Below are 18,174 nucleotides of genomic sequence, written 5' to 3'. Positions count from 1 at the left end.
CAACTACCTCATCCCCATATTGTTATTTATTTTGCTCATTTGCACCCCAGTATCTCTATTTGCACATCATCTTCTGCACATCTATCACTCCAGTGTTAATACTAATTGTAATTATTTTGCACTATGGCCTATTTATTGCCTTACCTCCATAACTTACTACATTTGCACACACTGTATATATATTTTTTGTTGTATTTTTGACTTTATGTTTTGTTTTACCCCATATGTAACTCTGTGTTGTTGTTTTTATCGCACTGCTTTGCTTTATCTTGGCCAGGTCGCAGTTGTAAATGAGAACTTGTTCTCAACTGGCCTACCTGGTTAAATAAAGGTGAAATAAATCAAATCAAATCAAAAATTCCACCCCTAGGTGAGGTTAAGGTTAAGTGCATTAGATTAAGGTAGGGTTAGTGGTTAAATCAGTCAGAAAATGGAAAGCCTCATATCAATTCTAGCAGGGTTAAAGAGAGCCAACTAAACCTGAGTTGGGAGACTCTGTCCAGAAGAGGCAGGATGCTCTCTATCTCCCCCGGTGGTATGGAGGTCCACAGCAGGTTGACTTTGACTTGTTGGCAGTGCTGCAGGGTAAAACCCAGAGCAGTACAGTCCACTCTGTCCAGCTCTCTGCTGTTCAGGTTGATCCAATGGTCTGAAGACCTCAACAAACTGGACACACAGTCACTGGCTCTGCTGTCATAGATCTGTCTGATGGTGGACTTTACAAAGCTGGAACTGGACCTGAACAAACATGGAGAATGGATTGTTGTGGTTATGTCAAGGTTTCATAAAGGATAACTCACATAGCAACAACTGGCTGGACAGGACATTAATAATTAAAGTCTATAAATATTGAATAAAGATCTCTCACCTCTTGAATTAAACCCTAATGATATTACAGAGGATCACTCAGAACAACATGTCACTGGATAGAAATAGTTATGTTCTTCTTTCTAGAAAGTCTGAATAGAGAAAGAAGTTCTCCCACCTCTTGAATATAACCCTTCCCAGAAAGGGGAGAAGATCTGAGATGTTCTTCTCTAGGAGCCTGTTCTTCCTGAGGTCCACAGTGATGTTGTGGGTTGAATGCTGCAGCAGAGAGAGAAGCACTTCCAGGTCCAGCCTGCAGGAGGTCAGGTCTCCACCAACCTTCTCCAGGAACCACTGAGTCAAGTCCTTGTCCTGAGCTTCATACACAACTACAGTCAGCTGCTGCAGAGTGTCTGAGTTCAGTCTAGGAGGTTGGAACATAAAGGCAGTCAGAAATATGAAGAAAAACACATGAATGAAGTTCCTATTTCTACTTCTAAAAAACATCAGCTTCAGACTGACCTGAGAGAGAGAGGTCCCTGGTGACACAGCAGTGTGATGAGAGAGTGACCCTGGATCCAGAAGTCAGTCAGGTCCAGACACTGAACCCTCCAGAGTCTCAGCAGGGATGCCACACTACTCAGAGCCCTGGATAACACTCTCTCTGGTGGCTGGTTGCTCTTTAGGACCAGGGAGAGCTCTGGGACAGTCAGTGGAGTAGCACCTCTCCCTGTCCTCCTAACCAGTCTGGACAGTTTCACTGCCATGCCCACATTCAGCCTGGAATGAAAAGACAAAACTCAAGTCACTTTAAACAGAGAAACCTTGTCAGATAAAATGCTCAATAGGAAGATAAACTATTCAATAGACCTGTAAAAGCTGTCTTACTGAACATACCTGAGCTTGTGTAGCTTTGACTCATGTCTCACAATAAGTAAGGCTCCTTGGAGAGAGATCTTGCTGGGGGTAAGAGTGAGGTCCACTCTGGAGGCACAGAGACCCAGGACTCTCCCCACAGACCTGCAGGTTTTCCTGGGTAACTCTACTCCCAGTGACAGGGTGGAGCCCAAGGCCTGGAGGAGAGAGGCCAACTGCTGGTCCTCCTCTCTGGACCTCACAGGGACGGATTCACACACCCTCTGGAAGAACCTGTCATCATCACAGCTGAAACAGCAGAACATGGGGGGACATGAAATCAGACATTTAGGAGACATTTCCAAAAGTATTGGGACAGTGACAATTTTTAAATTTTTTTGGCTCTGTACTCCAGCACTTTGACATGATACAATGACTATGAGGTTAAAGTTACAGCAATGTTTGTACATACAGTGCCTTGCATTAGTATTCAATCCCCTTACATATTTTTTATTGTGTTACAACCAGGAATTAAAATGGAATCAATTAGAATGTTTTCGTCAAGAAATTACTCAAAATACTCTGTAATGTCAAAGTGGAAGAACAACATTTGTTGAAGATTAATGAAATATAAAACACTAATATACCTTGATTAGATTAGGTATTCTGAGTATAAACTTTCAGGTTTCATGTTACAAAACGTCTCAAAGATAAAATTCACAAGATTTCTAAAAGACACATTTCTAGCATCACAAAATTTAAGAAAAATTCACAATATCTGTGTGACATTTAGTAATGCAACATTTGTTATGTCAAGAAATCTGAGTATAAATGTTACCAGATTCACCAACATTTGAAGATTTATATTACAATGTTTGTACAAGATAATAATCACTAGCATCACATAATCACTAACCACCACACATGTTCAGACTCACCTCAGCTGTGAGATGTAGGGCAGACACTGAAGGAAACTCCTCACTTCACTCTCTTCATCTGACCAGCCCTTCAGCTCTACTGGTGTCTTCTCTGGTTGGAGTTTCAGCACTTCTAGGAGGAGGGAGGCCTTTCTCTCTGAGAGGTCTATGGACCAGACTGCAGGAGCTGACTGGTAAACTGGCTGTAATGCTGGAAGGACACTCCTGCCTGTTTGAGTCTCATAGTCCTTCACATGTGAGTACAGATCCAGCAGGAAATCACTCTCTCTAAATGGATCATCACCATCATCATCATCATCACCATCATATGTGTATCTGCACATGGAGGATAATGTCTTTAAGATATTTTCTCCTGTCTCTGTATCATACTCAGCTGCAGCAACACAGAGTTTAGACAGAACTGACCAGGCCTCTTTATCATAACCAACAATAAACCTGAATGAGAAGACAGAGAAACATTATTACTACAGGCAGGAGTTTCCTATACTCCTGAGTGGCGCAGTGGTCTAAGGCACTGCATCGCAGTGCTAACTGTGCCACTAGAGATCCTGGTTCGAATCCAGGCTCTGTCGCAGCCGGCCGCGACCGGGAGACTCATGGGCGGCGCACAATTGGCCCAGTGTTGTCCAGGGTAGGGGAGGGAATGGCCGGCAGGGATGTAGCTCAGTTGATAGAGCATGGCGTTTGCAACGCCAGGGTTGTGGGTTTGATTCCCACGGGGGGGGGGGGGCAGTATAAAAATAATAATATATGTATTCACTAACTGTAAGTCGCTCTGGATAAGAGCGTCTGCTAAATGACTAAAATGTAAATGTTAGCCTAGATTCTCTGGTTAAGTCATGCAGAGGAATTGTCACGGTTTCGGCCGAGACTGCTCCTCCTCCTGGTTCGGGCAGGCCTCGGCGTTCGCCGTCCCCGGAATACTAGCTGCCACCGTTGTATGTTTCGTGGTGTGATTGCTTTGGTCTGTCTTGTACACCTGTATCTGTTTGTGTCCTATAAGTTCCTTGTTTTGTATTAGTTTGATTGTGTGTTGTTTCCTGACTGTCGTGCGGAGCTGCGTGTTTGCGCTCTGTCTATTTTTGGATTATTGTTTACGCATGTTTGCGTAATTGCCTCGCCTCCGTTTGTTTTCGAGGTCGTGTATTGTTTTGTTGCACGTTGGACTATTAAAGTCTTTTGGACGAATCCTCTGTGTCCTGCACCTGACTCCTCCACCACATCCACATCGGTTCATCTGACAGGAATCACCCACAGACAAATAATAATGTTTACATGGCAGAATGGCAAATAAAGACTAATGGAGTGATTTGGATAAACAGATGTCTTATTAACAAGATAAATAGCTGGTACAATATGACACATCTCTGAAGAAAAAACACTCACCTCAGCTGTGAGATGTAGGGCAGACACTGAAGGAAACTCCTCACTTCACTCTCTTCATCTGACCAGCCCTTCAGCTCTACTGTTTTCTTCTGTGGTTGGAGTTTCAGCACTTCTAGGAGGAGGGAGGCCTTTCTCTCTGAGAGGTCTATGGACCAGACTGCAGGAGCTGACTGGTAAACTGGCTGTAATGCTGGAAGGACACTCCTGCCTGTTTGAGTCTCATAGTCCTTCACATGTGAGTACAGATCCAGCAGGAAATCACTCTGTTTAGAATTGTCTCCATAGGGAAAAGGAAAGGTGCTGTAAGTCCACACTGATGATACCAGCTTCAGTGTCTTCTCTCCTGTCTGCTCCTCCCACTCTGCTGCTTGAGACAGGAGATCCACCAGGAACTTGATCTGCTTTGCGGGATCAGACCTCCATGGATAGAAACTGCAACAAGGACAGTAACAGCTGATTCAGACATGGATGAACACATGAAACCAGTCATAGCTAAAGATATATGAAGTAGTTATACATTTACATAATGTGCTTTGATTATATGTAAAAGTATATAATTTTAGAGACATTCACATGATGTATGTGTGACATTTAGTAATGCAACATTTGTTATGTCAAGAAATCAGGGGATAAATGTTACCAGATTCACCAACACTTGAAGTTTTATATTAAAATGTTTCTACAAGACAATAATCACTAGCATCACATAATCACTAACCACCACACATGTTCACACTCACCTCAGCTGTGAGATGTAGGGCAGACACTGAAGGAAACTCCTCACTTCACTCTCTTTATCTGACCAGCCCTTCAGCTTTACTGGTTTCTTCTCTGGTTGGAGTTTCAGAACTTCTAGGAGGAGGGAGGCCTTTCTCTCTGAGAGGTCTATGGACCAGACTGCAGGAGCTGACTGGTAAACTGGCTGTAATGCTGGAAGGACACTCCTGCCTGTTTGAGTCTCATAGTCCTTCACATGTGAGTACAAATCCAGCAGGAAATCACTCTGTTCAGAATTGTCTCCATAGAGAAAAGGTAAGGTGCTGTAAGTCCACACTGATGATACCAGCTTCAGTGTCTTCTCTCCTGTCTGCTCCTCCCACTCTGCTGCTTGAGACAGGAGATCCACCAGGAACTTGATCAGCTTTGAGGGATCAGACCTCCATGGATAGAAACTGCAACAAGGACAGTAACAGCTGATTCAGACATGGATGAACACATGAAACCAGTCATAGCTAAAGATATATGAAGTAGTTATACATTTACATAATGTGCTTTGATTATATGTAAAAGTATTTAATTTTAGAGACATTCACATGATCTATGTGTGACATTTAGTAATGCAACATTTGTTATGTCAGGAAATCTGAGTATAAATGTTACCAGATTCACCAACACTTGAAGTTTTATATTACAATGTTTCTACAAGACAATAATCACTAGCATCACATAATCACTAACCACCACACATGTTCAGACTCACCTCAGCTGTGAGATGTAGGGCAGACACTGAAGGAAACTCCTCACTTCACTCTCTTCATCTGACCAGCCCTTCAGCTTTACTGGTTTCTTCTCTGGTTGGAGTTTCAGCACTTCTAGGAGGAGGGAGGCCTTTCTCTCTGAGAGGTCTATGGACCAGACTGCAGGAGCTGACTGGTAAACTGGCTGTAATGCTGGAAGGACACTCCTGCCTGTTTGAGTCTCATTGTCCTTCACATGTGCGTACAGATCCAGCAGGAAATCACATTTCTGACTGTGATATACTTCAGACAGTGAAAACACTTTCTCTATAGTTGTTTGTATGGTTCCTCTCTCATGGAGAGCTGCTTGAAGACACAGATTCAGTAGGAATATCTTCTCTCTCTTTGTCCTCTCTTCAGGGGATCTTCTCTGATCCTGTGGTGGAGGAAAACTGCAAGAACAGTTACACAACAAATAGATGAATATGTGAAAGATATGATATGCATTTCTGATGGTCACATAATGGCAGTTAAAATACAATGACTATCTTTCTAAACTCATCATCCATTCAACTGTTCCTTAAAATCCTGACCACGAAGTAAGATTGCATCTTTTTAAACAGTATGTGTATGTTTAGTTTATTAAGTTACTGCAGAAAGCTAAACGCATCCTCTCTAAAGGGAAATACAGGGACAGACAACTACAATCTCTGAACTGTACGGATCCAACTCACCTCAGCTGTGAGATGTAGGGCAGACACTGAAGGAAACTCCTCACTTCCCTCTCTTCATCTGACCAGCCCTTCAGCTCTACTGGTTTCTTCTCTGGTTGGAGTTTCAGCACTTCTAGGAGGAGGGAGGCCTTTCTCTTTGAGAGGTCTATGAACCAGACTGCAGGAGCTGACTGGTAAACTGGCTGTAATGCTGGAAGGACACTCCTGCCTGTTTGAGTCTCATAGTCCTTCACATGTGCGAACAGATCCAGCAGGAAGTCACTCTGTTTAGAATTGTCTCCATAGGGAAAAGGAAAGGTGCTGTAAGTCCACACTGATGATACCAGCTTCAGTGTCTTCTCTCCTGTCTGCTCCTCCCACTCTGCTGCTTGAGACAGGAGATCCACCAGGAACTTGATCTGCTTTGAGGGATCAGACCTCCATGGAAAGAAACTGCAACAAGGACAGTAACAGCTGATTCAGACATGGATGAACACATGAAACCAGTCATAGCTAAAGATATATGAAGTAGTTATACATTCACATAATGTGCTTTGATTATATGTAAAAGTATTTAATTTTAGAGACATTCACATGATGTATGTGTGACATTTAGTAATGCAACATTTGTTATGTCAGGAAATCAGGGGATAAATCTTACCAGATTCACCAACACTTGAAGTTTTATATTACAATGTTTCTACAAGACAATAATCACTAGCATCACATAATCATTAACCTGTCAGCGTCTGGGTGCAGTGGGGAAACGGAATCAGGCGCAGGACACAGAACTGAGAGATAAATGGCTTTACTAGACTCCAAGTAAACCATAGCAAACCCTCCACGCAGGGAAGAGCAAAAACAACAGCTCAACAGATGACATAACAAAGAACAATCACGCACACACCCAGGAGGGAAAACAGAGGTAATATAGGGAAACTAATAAGCCTAATGAGTAACAGGTGTGAACAATACAGACAGAACTAGTGAGACACAGAAACATCGATCGGTGGCAGCTAGTACTCCGGTGAAGACGACCGCCGAAGCCTGCACCAACGAGGAGGAGGGGCAGCCTCGGCCGTATCCGTGACAGTACCCCCCCCCCCCCCCCCCCCGCGGCCTCTGGGACGGCCAGGAGGACGCGGAGCAGGGCGAGTCGGATGACGACGATGGAACTCCCTTAACAAGGAGGGATCGAGGATGTCCCTTCTGGGAACCCAGCTCCGTTCCTCCGGACCGTACCCCTCCCACTCCACGAGATACTGCAGGCCTCCAACCCGACGCCTCGAATCCAAGATGGAACGGACCGAGGACGCCGGTGCCCCCTCAATGTCCAATGGGGGCGGAGGAACCTCCCGCACCTCGGACTTCTGGAGCGGACCAGCTACCACCGGCCTGAGGAGAGACACATGGAATGAGGGGTTAATACGGTAATCAGGGGGGAGCTGTAACCTATAACAAACCTTGTTCAACCTCCTCAGGACTTTAAAGGGCCCCACAAACCGCCGACCCAGCTTCCGGCAGGGCAGGCGGAGGGGCAGGTTTCGGGTCGAGAGCCAGACCCGGTCCCCCGGTGCATAAACCGGAGCCTCACTGTGGTGGCGGTCGGCACTCGCCTTCTGTCTCCTAATCGCCCTTTGCAGGCGTACATAGGCAGCGTTCAATGTCTCCTCCGAGCGCCGAAACCATTCATCCACCGCAGGAGCCTCGATCTGGCTCTGATACCACGGTGCCAGGACCAGCTGGTAACCTAGTACACACTGAAAGGGAGACAGGTCAGTGGAGGAGTGGCAGAGGGAATTTTGTGCCATCTCTGCCCAGGGGATGTAAACTGACCAATCCCCCTGCCGGTCCTGGCAATACGACCTCAGAAACCTACCCACATCCTGGTTCACTCTCTCCACCTGACCATTACTCTCGGGGTGAAAACCTGAGGTCAGGCTGACCGAGACCCCCAGATGGTCCATAAACGCCTTCCAGACCCTCGATGTGAACTGGGGACCCCGATCAGACACTATATCCTCAGGCACCCTGTAGTGCCGGATGACATGTGTAAACAGGGCCTCTGCGGTCTGTAGGGCAGTAGGGAGACCGGGCAAAGGAATGAGACGACAGGACTTAGAAAACCGATCCACAACGACCAGGATCGTGGTGTTACCCTGTGACGGAGGAAGATCCGTAACAAAGTCCACCGATAGGTGTGACCACGGCCGCTGTGGAACGGGGAGAGGTTGTAATTTACCTCTGGGCAGGTGTCTAGGTGCCTTGCACTGAGCGCACACCGAACAGGAAGAAACATTACTTCCCACTAAGACAGCGCACTGTCCGACCAATGCCAGGATGGCCAGAAGAAGGTGACGTGTGAGCCCAATAAATCAAACGATCGCGAACCTCGGACGGAACGTACGTACGACCCACTGGACACTGGGGGGGAGTGGGCTCCGTGCGTAATGCCCGCTCGATGTCCGCGTCAACCTCCCATACCACCGGTGCCACCAGACAAGAAGCCGGAAGTATGGGAGTAGGCTCCCTGGTCAGATCCTCTGAGTCATATAGCCGGGACAGAGCGTCTGCCTTAGCATTCTGGGAACCTGGTCTATACGATGGGGTGAACACAAAACGCGTGAAAAACATGGCCCTCCTTGCCTGACGATGATTGAGTCTCCTCGCTGCCCGAATGTACTCCAGATTGCGGTGGTCAGTCAAAATGAGAAAAGGGTGTTTAGCCCCCTCAAGCCAATGTCTCCACACCTTAAGAGCTTTCAAAACAGCTAACAGCTCCCGATCCCCCACGTCATAGTTTTGCTCCGCCGGGCTGAGCTTCTTCGAGAAGAAAGCACAGGAGCGGAGTTTGGGAGGCGTACCCGAGCGCTGAGACAGTACAGCTCCTATCCCCGCCTCGGACACGTCCACCTCGACTATGAATTGCAAGGAAGGATCCGGATGAGCCAGCACGGGAGCCGTGGTGAACAGCGCCTTAAGCTGACCAAAAGCCCTGTTCTCCTCCGCTGACCACTGCAGGCGCACCGGTCCGCCCTTCAGCAAAGAGGTTATGGGAGCTGCTACCTGGCCAAAGCCCCGGATAAATCTCCGGTAGTAGTTGGCAAAACCCAAAAATCGCTGCACCTCCTTTACCGTGGTAGGAGTCGGCCAATTACGCACGGCTGAAATGCGGTCACACTCCATCTCGACCCCTGACTCTGACAAGCGGTATCCTAAGAAGGAGACGGACTGTTTGAAGAACAGACATTTCTCAGCCTTAACGTACAGGTCATGCTCCAACAGTCTACCAAGCACCTTGCGCACCAGGGACACATGCTCGTCGCATGTAGCGGAGTATATGACAATATCATCTATATACACCACTACACCCTGTCCATGCACGTCCCTGAAAATCTCATCGACAAAGGATTGAAAGACTGAGGGAGCATTCATCAACCCGTACGGCATGACGAGGTACTCATAGTGACCAGAGGTGGTACTAAATGCCGTCTTCCACTCGTCCCCCTCCCGGATACGGATCAGATTGTACGCGCTCCTGAGGTCCAATTTTGTGAAGAAGCGCGCCCCGTGCAATGACTCCGTCATACTAGCAATGAGAGGAAGAGGATAGCTGTATTTTACGGTTATCTGATTTAGACCTCGATAGTCAATGCACGGGCGTAAACCTCCATCCTTTTTCTTCACAAAAAATAAACTTGAGGAGGCAGTGGAAATGGAGGGCCGAATGTATCCCTGTTCCAGAGATTCGGTGACATATGTCTCCATAGCCACCGTCTCCTCCTGTGACAGAGGATACACGTGACTCCTGGGAAGTGCAGCGCCCTCACAGAGATCTATCGCACAATCCCCTCGTCGATGGGGTGGTAATTGAGTCGCCTTCCTTTTACAGAAGGTGTTACGGATACAGGTATCCTGTGTTTTTGTGTGTTTCTTGGGAAGGTAGGACTGGAGTGTTCCATAACCTGTAGGAAGGTAGGACTGGAGTGTTCCATAACCTGTAGGAAGGTAGGACTGGAGTGTTCCATAACCTGTAGGAAGGTAGGACTGGAGTGTTCCATAACCTGTAGGAAGGTAGGACTGGAGTGTTCCATAACCTGTAGGAAGGTAGGACTCGAGTGTTCCATAACCTGTAGGTAGGTAGGACTGGAGTGTTCCATAACCTGTAGGAAGGTAGGACTGGAGTGTTCCATAACCTGTAGGAAGGTAGGACTGGAGTGTTCCATAACCTGTAGGAAGGTAGGACTGGAGTTCAGAGCTTCTGCTCTTTTCTATAACCTGTAGGGAACACAATATATGGTCTATACTTGGCATGTATGTTTCTCACTTAGGGCTGGAACCAATTGGGATATGGTAAAGGGGAATGGGCAGGGTATATGCAAATTAAATACTGTAGTATTTACTATAGTTAAAAGAGTGTAGTGTTTTTGCACAGAGTAGTGTTTATGAGGACATTACTGTAGTACAATATTTACAGTGTTTTTTTTGCGTTAATACTGTAGTATTTACTATTGTCTCCTCCAACACTCTATAGTAATGATCAAGGGATACTAGTGTGTAGTATAGTATTCTACAGTATACTACAGTTTACTACAGAATTATATAGTAAGTACTGTATATATTGGCTGTGGAAACACTCACCTGAGTTTGTTGATATGTGATAAACAGTCTAAAATGGTTTTGCTGAGAGCTTCACTGAGAAGAGTTCTCTGACCCCAGTGTAGACAGAGATGAACCCTCTCTAGACTCTGCTTCATCACTTCTTCTGCTCTCTCAAACACTCGTCTTTCACCCTGGACTGGAAGGTGCAACTCATTTCCACAGAGACCAAGTAAGCTGGTGAAGTCCATCTCTGCCACACTGCTCAGCAAAGTTGTCCAGAGTTGACACAGCATTGAGGGGTCAGATGAATCACCAGAGGAGGGTCTTTAAAAGAGATCAAATTATAAAGATTATTTCAAAGTAGCATGACATGTGTTTATAACTCAGTATCTGAATAGAATACAATATATATGTTTTTAAGATGGGTTGCTTCATCCCAATTTCTCTTTCTTTGGCTGGTTAATTGGAAATAAATTAGTGAATTAGATAACACAAATATTACCCAAGATGTCTGACATTCTTCAGAGAGCCCAGTATCAGCCTTACTCCTTGGTCTGACACAGTGCAGCCGTTCAGGTCCAAGCCAACCTTTCTCTCTGCAGATTGACTGGTCACATAAGAGACTGCTAAGCACTGATGAGGATCAAGATGTTCTCCACTCAGGTCTAGATGATAATCCAGTTTGTCCAGGAGAAGGAGACAGGCCTCAGTAGACTGATGTTCATACAAGCACTGACACAAAAACAGAAGATCTATCTCAAACTCAGGAGCACCACCTTCTGCATGATCTTGGTTTGTTTGAGATGGAAGAAATGTGTTCACCACTTCGTTGAAGAACCAATCTGACGTCTTCTTGATCTGTTGATCTGGAACTAGACCGTTTACCAATCTAATATTCCTCTCATTCAGAAGCCCACACAGGAAGGGAATCAAGTGTTTTGTGTGTTTCCATTCTTCAGTCTGGCACTTCTCTAGAACCTCTCTGATTTGATCTGGATTCTGTAAGAGCCAAAGGGCACCAAAGAACTCCTGCATTGTGTAGTGGAGAAATGCACAGTAAGTGTCTGACGCTGTGGGTGCAACCTTAACCATAAGTGCTCCCAAGAACGCAAAATGGACACTGCTTTCTTCACAGCTCAGTGTTGTCAAGTTCATGTTTTTTTCATTTGTTGCATGAAAAGCTATTTCTGCCAAAGACAATATTTTCTCTCTGTTTTCTTTGAGATAATTGTCGATATCCTTAAGTCGTATGCTACTGTGTTGTTTGATGCACTGACGGAGGACGTTGCTGTACATTTCAGTTATAGTGCATGTCTGTTTAGAAGCCTTTGAGGTAGGGAAATAAATGCAACCAACCACCATCAGTGCATACATTGGGACATGGCACAGACTGAACAACTCTAGGTTGTTTAACACACTGCTCAAGGAGTCAGGATCAGCACTCAGCATCTCTGTTAAGTAAGCCCTGATGGATTCATCACTGAACCCTTTCACCTCCACTCTGAACCAGTCTGCGGGCCAGTCTGTCAGGAAGTCTTCAGATTGATCTGGTCTGCATGTGGTCACAATCTTTGCATCAGGGAGGAGGTTCTCCATAAGGTCCTTTACTACTGACAGAGAGGAGAGGTCTGTGATTCCATCAAATATGATGACAACGTTTTCAGAGTTCTCCTTAATATCCTGTAACACTTCTTCTTTACTTTTTTTGGGCTCACTGTACATGTTAAAGAGAAGGTCCTCCAGGCTCATGGGTTTTCTGTGTGAAATGTCTCTCACGTCAAAATAAAACATGTAATCTAGTTCTCTGTGATCTTTCTCTGCCCAGAGGTTCAACATTTGATGGGCGACTGTTGTTTTTCCAATTCCAGGTTTTCCAAAAAGGAGGATTTTTTTCTCAGCTGTTCTAAACAGGTCAGCAGGGGATGTTTCCTGTTTGGCCATGGGGATGAAGCTCTTCAGCTTTTTAGGGCGAGCTTTCTTGCATCTTTTGCTTTTCACTTTAATTTTGGAGAGAGATGAATGCACATCTGTATCTAACACAAGAGGGGTGTAAGATAAAGTCCCCTCATTTCTACATGTCTCTGGTAGGAGACTACAGCTTTGTTTCCATGCACTATTTGTGATCTTCCGTGCTTTACATTTCAGCTGTGTCTGATATCCGTGACAGGGTTTTGAACCTAAAATAAGGGTATTAAGGGAAGAGAGAGTAAATGCACTGTGCAAACAAATCAAAGCCAATCTAAAGGACTAGAGAAAATCAGGACAGAAAGCTACAAGGATACACTAGTAGATCTTTGTAGATTGAAGGTGCTCTTTTGGGGCTAAATGGTCATCAAAAACAAGAAGAACCAAGGGGCCCTAAAAACAAAGTTAAAATGCCTGTATTATGATGGCATGTTCAATAGAACAATATGTATAAAACCTCTGATGCTTTTCAGCGTAGCCTTCATCAGGGAGGACAATGACAAATCTCTATTGAACACGCCATTATAATAAAGGCATTTTTACTTTATGAAGAGTGCATTGGTCGCACTTATTTTTGATGAACAATCAAAAAGGTACATTATGTCACGATCGTCGACAGATGAAGCGGACCAAGGCGGTGGTCACACCGCATTCTTTATTTAGTACACACACGAACCAAAACAACAAACGAAACGACACGTGAAGTCCTAGGTTATACACAAAACCTTACGGAAGGCGCAGCGTGATAAGCATACATTTTTATTGTACTGAATACACAACAAAACAACAAACAAACGATACGTGAAGTCCTAGGTTACACAACACAAACCTTAACGGAACAAGATCCCACAACCTAACATGCCAAAAGGCTCCCTAAGTATGGTCCCCAATCAGAGACAACGAGCTACAGCTGTCTCTGATTGGGAACCACCCTGGCCAACATAGAAACTAAACGATCTAGAACAAAAACCAATGAAAACTAAACATAGAAAATCCACACCCTGGCTCAACAATTAAGAGTCCCTAGAGCCAGGGCGTGACAGTACCCCCCCCCCCCCCCCAAGGGCGCCACACCAACACAACAGGGTAGGGGCCGGGTGGGCATTCCGCCTCGGAGGCGGATCCGGCTCTGGGTGTGACCACCACTCTCTCTCCACCCCCCCCGTTGCGCCCCTGATCTGGTCTGGCCCCGCTGGCCGGAGCTGGACTGGACACCGGTGGAGCGGATTGCTCTGGCTCCGGAGCGGAGCAGCTGACCGGTGCCGGACCAGGCACCGGTGGAACAGGCACGGGCTGTGCCGGACTGGACACACGCACCACTGGCTTGGTGCGGGGAGCAGGAACGGGCCGGACCGGGCTGACGACGCGCACCACTGGCTTGGTGCGGGGAGCAGGAACGGGCCGGACCGGGCTGATGACGCGCACCACTGGCTTGGTGCGGGGAGCAGGAACGGGCCGGACCGGGCTAACGACGCGCACCACTGGCTTGGTGGGGGAGCAGGAACAGGCCGGACCGGGCTGGCGACGCGCACCACTGGCTTGGTGCGAGGGACAGGAACAGGCCGGACCGGGCTGGCGATGCGCACCACTGGCTTGGTGCGTGGGACAGGAACAGGCCGGACCGGGCTGGCGACGCGCACCACTGGCTTGGTGCGGGGAGCAGGAACAGGCCGGGCTGGACTGGGAACATGCACCATTGGCTTGGTGCGGGGAGCAGGAACGGGCCGGACCGGGCTGACGACGCGCACCACTGGCTTGGTGCGGGGAGCAGGAACGGGCCGGACCGGGCTGACGACGCGCACCACTGGCTTGGTGCGGGGAGCAGGAACGGGCCGGACCGGGCTAATGACGCGCACCACTGGCTTGGTGCGGGGAGCAGGAACAGGCCGGACCGGGCTGGCGACGCGCACCACAGGCTTGGTGCGAGGAACAGGAACAGGCCGGACCGGGCTGGCGACGCGCACCACTGGCTTGGTGCGGGGAGCAGGAACAGGCCGGACCGGGCTGGCGACGCGCACCACTGGCTTGGTGCGAGGGACAGGAACAGGCCGGACCGGGCTGGCGACGCGCACCACTGGCTTGGTGCGGGGAGCAGGAACAGGCCGGACCGGGCTGGCGACGTACACCACTGGCTTGGTGCGGGGAGCAGGATCAGGCCGGACCGGGCTGGCGACGCGCACCACAGGCTTGGTGCGAGGAACAGGAACAGGCCGGACCGAGCTGGCGACGCGCACCACTGGCTTGGTGCGAGGGACAGGAACAGGAACAGGCCGGACCGGGCTGGCGATGCGCACCACTGGCTTGGTGCGTGGGACAGGAACAGGCCGGACCGGGCTGGCGACGCGCACCACTGGCTTGGTGCGGGGAGCAGGAACAGGCCGGGCTGGACTGGGAACATGCACCATTGGCTTGGTGCGGGGAGCCGGAACGGGCCGGGCCGGACTGTGGAGGCGGACTGGAGGTCTGGAGCGGAGAGCTGACACAACCCGTCCTGGTTGAATGCCTATTTCCACACAATATGTGTGAGACATCAGCACAGGACGTACAGGGCTGTGCACTCGTACTGGCACTACAGCACGTGGTACTGGCGCAGGATATACGGGACCGAGGAGGGGTACTGGAGGCCACGAGCGTTGAGCCGGCACACCCCGTCCTGGCTGCATGCCCACCTTAGCACGACATGTGCGTGGTGCTAGCACCGGACGTACAGGACTGTGCCGGAACACTCGAGGCACAGTACGTGGCTCCGCATAACACGGAACCTGCCCAGTCTCACGCTGCCTAGCCTGAGTACGGGGAGTTGGCTCTGCTCTACCTCTAGGCTCCGCCAACCACCCTTTTAGCCCCCAAAATGTTTTTATTGGGGCTGTCTGTCAGTAGTTCCGATGTGGATGTGGTGGAGGAGTCAGGCGCAGGACACAGAGGATACGTCCAAAAGGCTTTAATAGTCCAACGAGCAACAAACAAAACACGACCTCGAAAACAGACGGAGGCGAGGCAATTACGCAAACACGCGTAAACAATAATTCCAAACATAGACAGAGTGCTGACACGCAGCTCTGCACGACAGGCAGAAAAATAACAACACACAATCAGACTACTGCAAAACACGGAACTTATAAGACAAGTAATCAACACACAAATGGACACAGGTGTAAAAGACAGACAAAAGCAATCACACTACGAAACATATAGCGGTGGCAGCTAGAACTCCGGGGACGGCGACCGCCGAAGCCTGCCCGAACCAGGAGGAGGAGCAGTCTCGGCAGAATCCGTGACAGTGTCTCTCGGGCTTCCTCCCCGGCCGGTACCCTCTGCGTTGCCGCTGCTCCTCTCTGTAGCGCGCCTCCACAGTCTCCTCTCCTGCCTGGGCATTCACCTTTGCCCATGGCCCTTTCCCCGTGAATATCTCCTCCCAAGACCACCATTTGCCCACCTGCGACATCGCCATCTTCTCCTCCTGGGCACGCTGCTTGGTCCTCTTATGGTGGGATCTTCTGTCACGATCGTTGACTGAAGACACGGACCAAGGCGCAGAGTGATAAGCGTACATACTTTTATTTAACGTACTTAATGACAAAAACAACAAACAAACGATACGTGAAGTCCTGAGGTTATAACACAACAAACCTTTACGGATCAAGTTCCCACAAAGACTAGTGCAAAACAGGCTGCCTAAGTATGGTCCCCAATCAGAGACAACGAGCTACAGCTGCCTCTGATTGGGAACCACCCTGGCAAACATAGATCAAAACGAACTAGAACAAAAACCTAGAAAAACTAAACATAGAAAATCCACACCCTGGCTCAACATATAAGAGTCCCCAGAGCCAGGGCGTGACACAATGTGCGCTTCAAATAGCTTCGCCAGCACCATGGAACCAAATGAATAGTGCCAAAAGTACAAACCCTGTCTATGGAGCGCGCACAGTAAGCTAAATTAACCACACCTAAAATAATATTTGAAAGACACATTTCAACAGGTCTGCTATTTTTTAGCCCAGCCAATTGTATACTATATAGTGTATACTAAGAGGATACCATACGATCACTTACCAACAAGGTAGTCTGTCATCTCTGGGTCTTCCTCAAAGGGGAAACAGCTGATCCATTGCTGTAAGTCAGCGTCGTCTAAGGTCCTCTTCCTTGTGATGTATAGAATTGTCAGCAACTCATAGCATGCAGCCTCTCCTTTGGCCGAGACCCAGTCCAGTAGTTTTCTGGTTTGGTCAAAACGGTCAACTTCAGCCTGAATTTTACTGACTTCCTCCCCGTGAAGAACCTGGAGCTGGAACAGGTTTTCCATGATGAGGGGAAGATTCTGGAGCCTTCCAATGAGACGTAGCCTTCCATTTGTAATGTACTCTAAAGCAGATTGTCTTGCAGAAGCCATGTCCCAGGTTGTTTCTGCAGCATCACTGGTATGTTTCAACACGTAGGATCTCTGGAAGACGAAAGTACATAGTCAGTTAATAGTAGAACAGTCAAATAATGATTAGGTTTATTTATTCAATTTCACTTTTTAGCACATGTAAACAAAACATAAACCAACTAAATGTGAATGTATCTATTACAATGGCGTAAAACAAGAATATAAACTCAGCAAAAAAAGAAACGTCCCTTTTTCAGGACCCTGTCTTTCAAAGATAATTAGTAGAAATCCAAAGAACTTCAGAGATCTTAATTGTAAAGGGTTTAAACACTGTTTCCCATGCTTGTTCAATGAACCATAAACAATTAATTTACATGCACCTGTGGACCGGTCGTTAAGAGACTAACATATTACAGACGGTAGGCAATTAAAGTCACAGTTATGAAGACTTAGGACACTAAAGAGGCCTTTCTACTGACTCTGAAAAACACCAAAAGAAAGATGCCCAGGGTCCCTGCTCATCTGCGTGAACGTGCCTTAGGCATGCTGCAAGGAGGCATGAGGACTGCAGATGTGGCCAGGGCAATAAATTGCAATGTGCGTACTGTGAGACACCTAAGACAGCGCTACAGGGAGACAGGACGGACAGCTGATCGTCCTCGCAGTGGCAGACCACGTGTAACAACACCTGCACAGGATCGGTACAGCCGAACATCACACCTGCGGGACAGGTACAGGATGGCAACAACAACTGCCCGAGTTACACCAGGAATGCACAATCCCTCCATCAGTGCTCAGACTGTCCGCAATAGGCTGAGAGAGACTGGACTGAGGGCTTGTAGGCCTGTTGTAAGGCAGGTCCTCACCAGACATCACCGGCAACAATGTCGCCTATGGGCACAAACCCACCGTCTCTGGGCCAGACAGGACTGGCAAAAAGTGCTCTTCATTGACGAGTCGCGGTTTTGTCTCACCAGGGTGATAGTCGGATTTGCGTTTATCGGCGAAGGAATGAGCGTTACTCCGAGGCCTGTACTCTGGAGCGGGAGCGATATTTGAGGTGGAGGGTCCGTCATGGT

The 18,174-nt window shown here is 47.9% G+C and overlaps 1 protein-coding gene across 1 annotated transcript; it reads right to left on the bottom strand.

The window, feature by feature from the left end:
* Positions 1–440: 440 nt before the first annotated feature.
* LOC311125508 (uncharacterized protein) lies at positions 441–12,507 on the bottom strand (the record flags this gene model as incomplete). Its single annotated transcript, XM_084199549.1, has 7 exons — positions 441–738; positions 986–1,231; positions 1,330–1,587; positions 1,705–1,971; positions 2,601–3,035; positions 3,987–4,418; positions 12,131–12,507. The coding sequence occupies 7 exons, from the start codon at positions 12,505–12,507 to the stop codon at positions 441–443; spliced, it is 2,313 nt and encodes a 770-aa protein (XP_084055675.1).
* Between the last annotated feature and the right edge of the window lie 5,667 nt (positions 12,508–18,174).

This window comes from Coregonus lavaretus (assembly GCF_964263955.1).
Source record: "Coregonus lavaretus genome assembly, contig: HAP1_SCAFFOLD_568, whole genome shotgun sequence".
Classification (NCBI taxonomy): domain Eukaryota; kingdom Metazoa; phylum Chordata; class Actinopteri; order Salmoniformes; family Salmonidae; genus Coregonus; species Coregonus lavaretus.
This window is presented reverse-complemented; position numbering and strand designations above follow the sequence as displayed.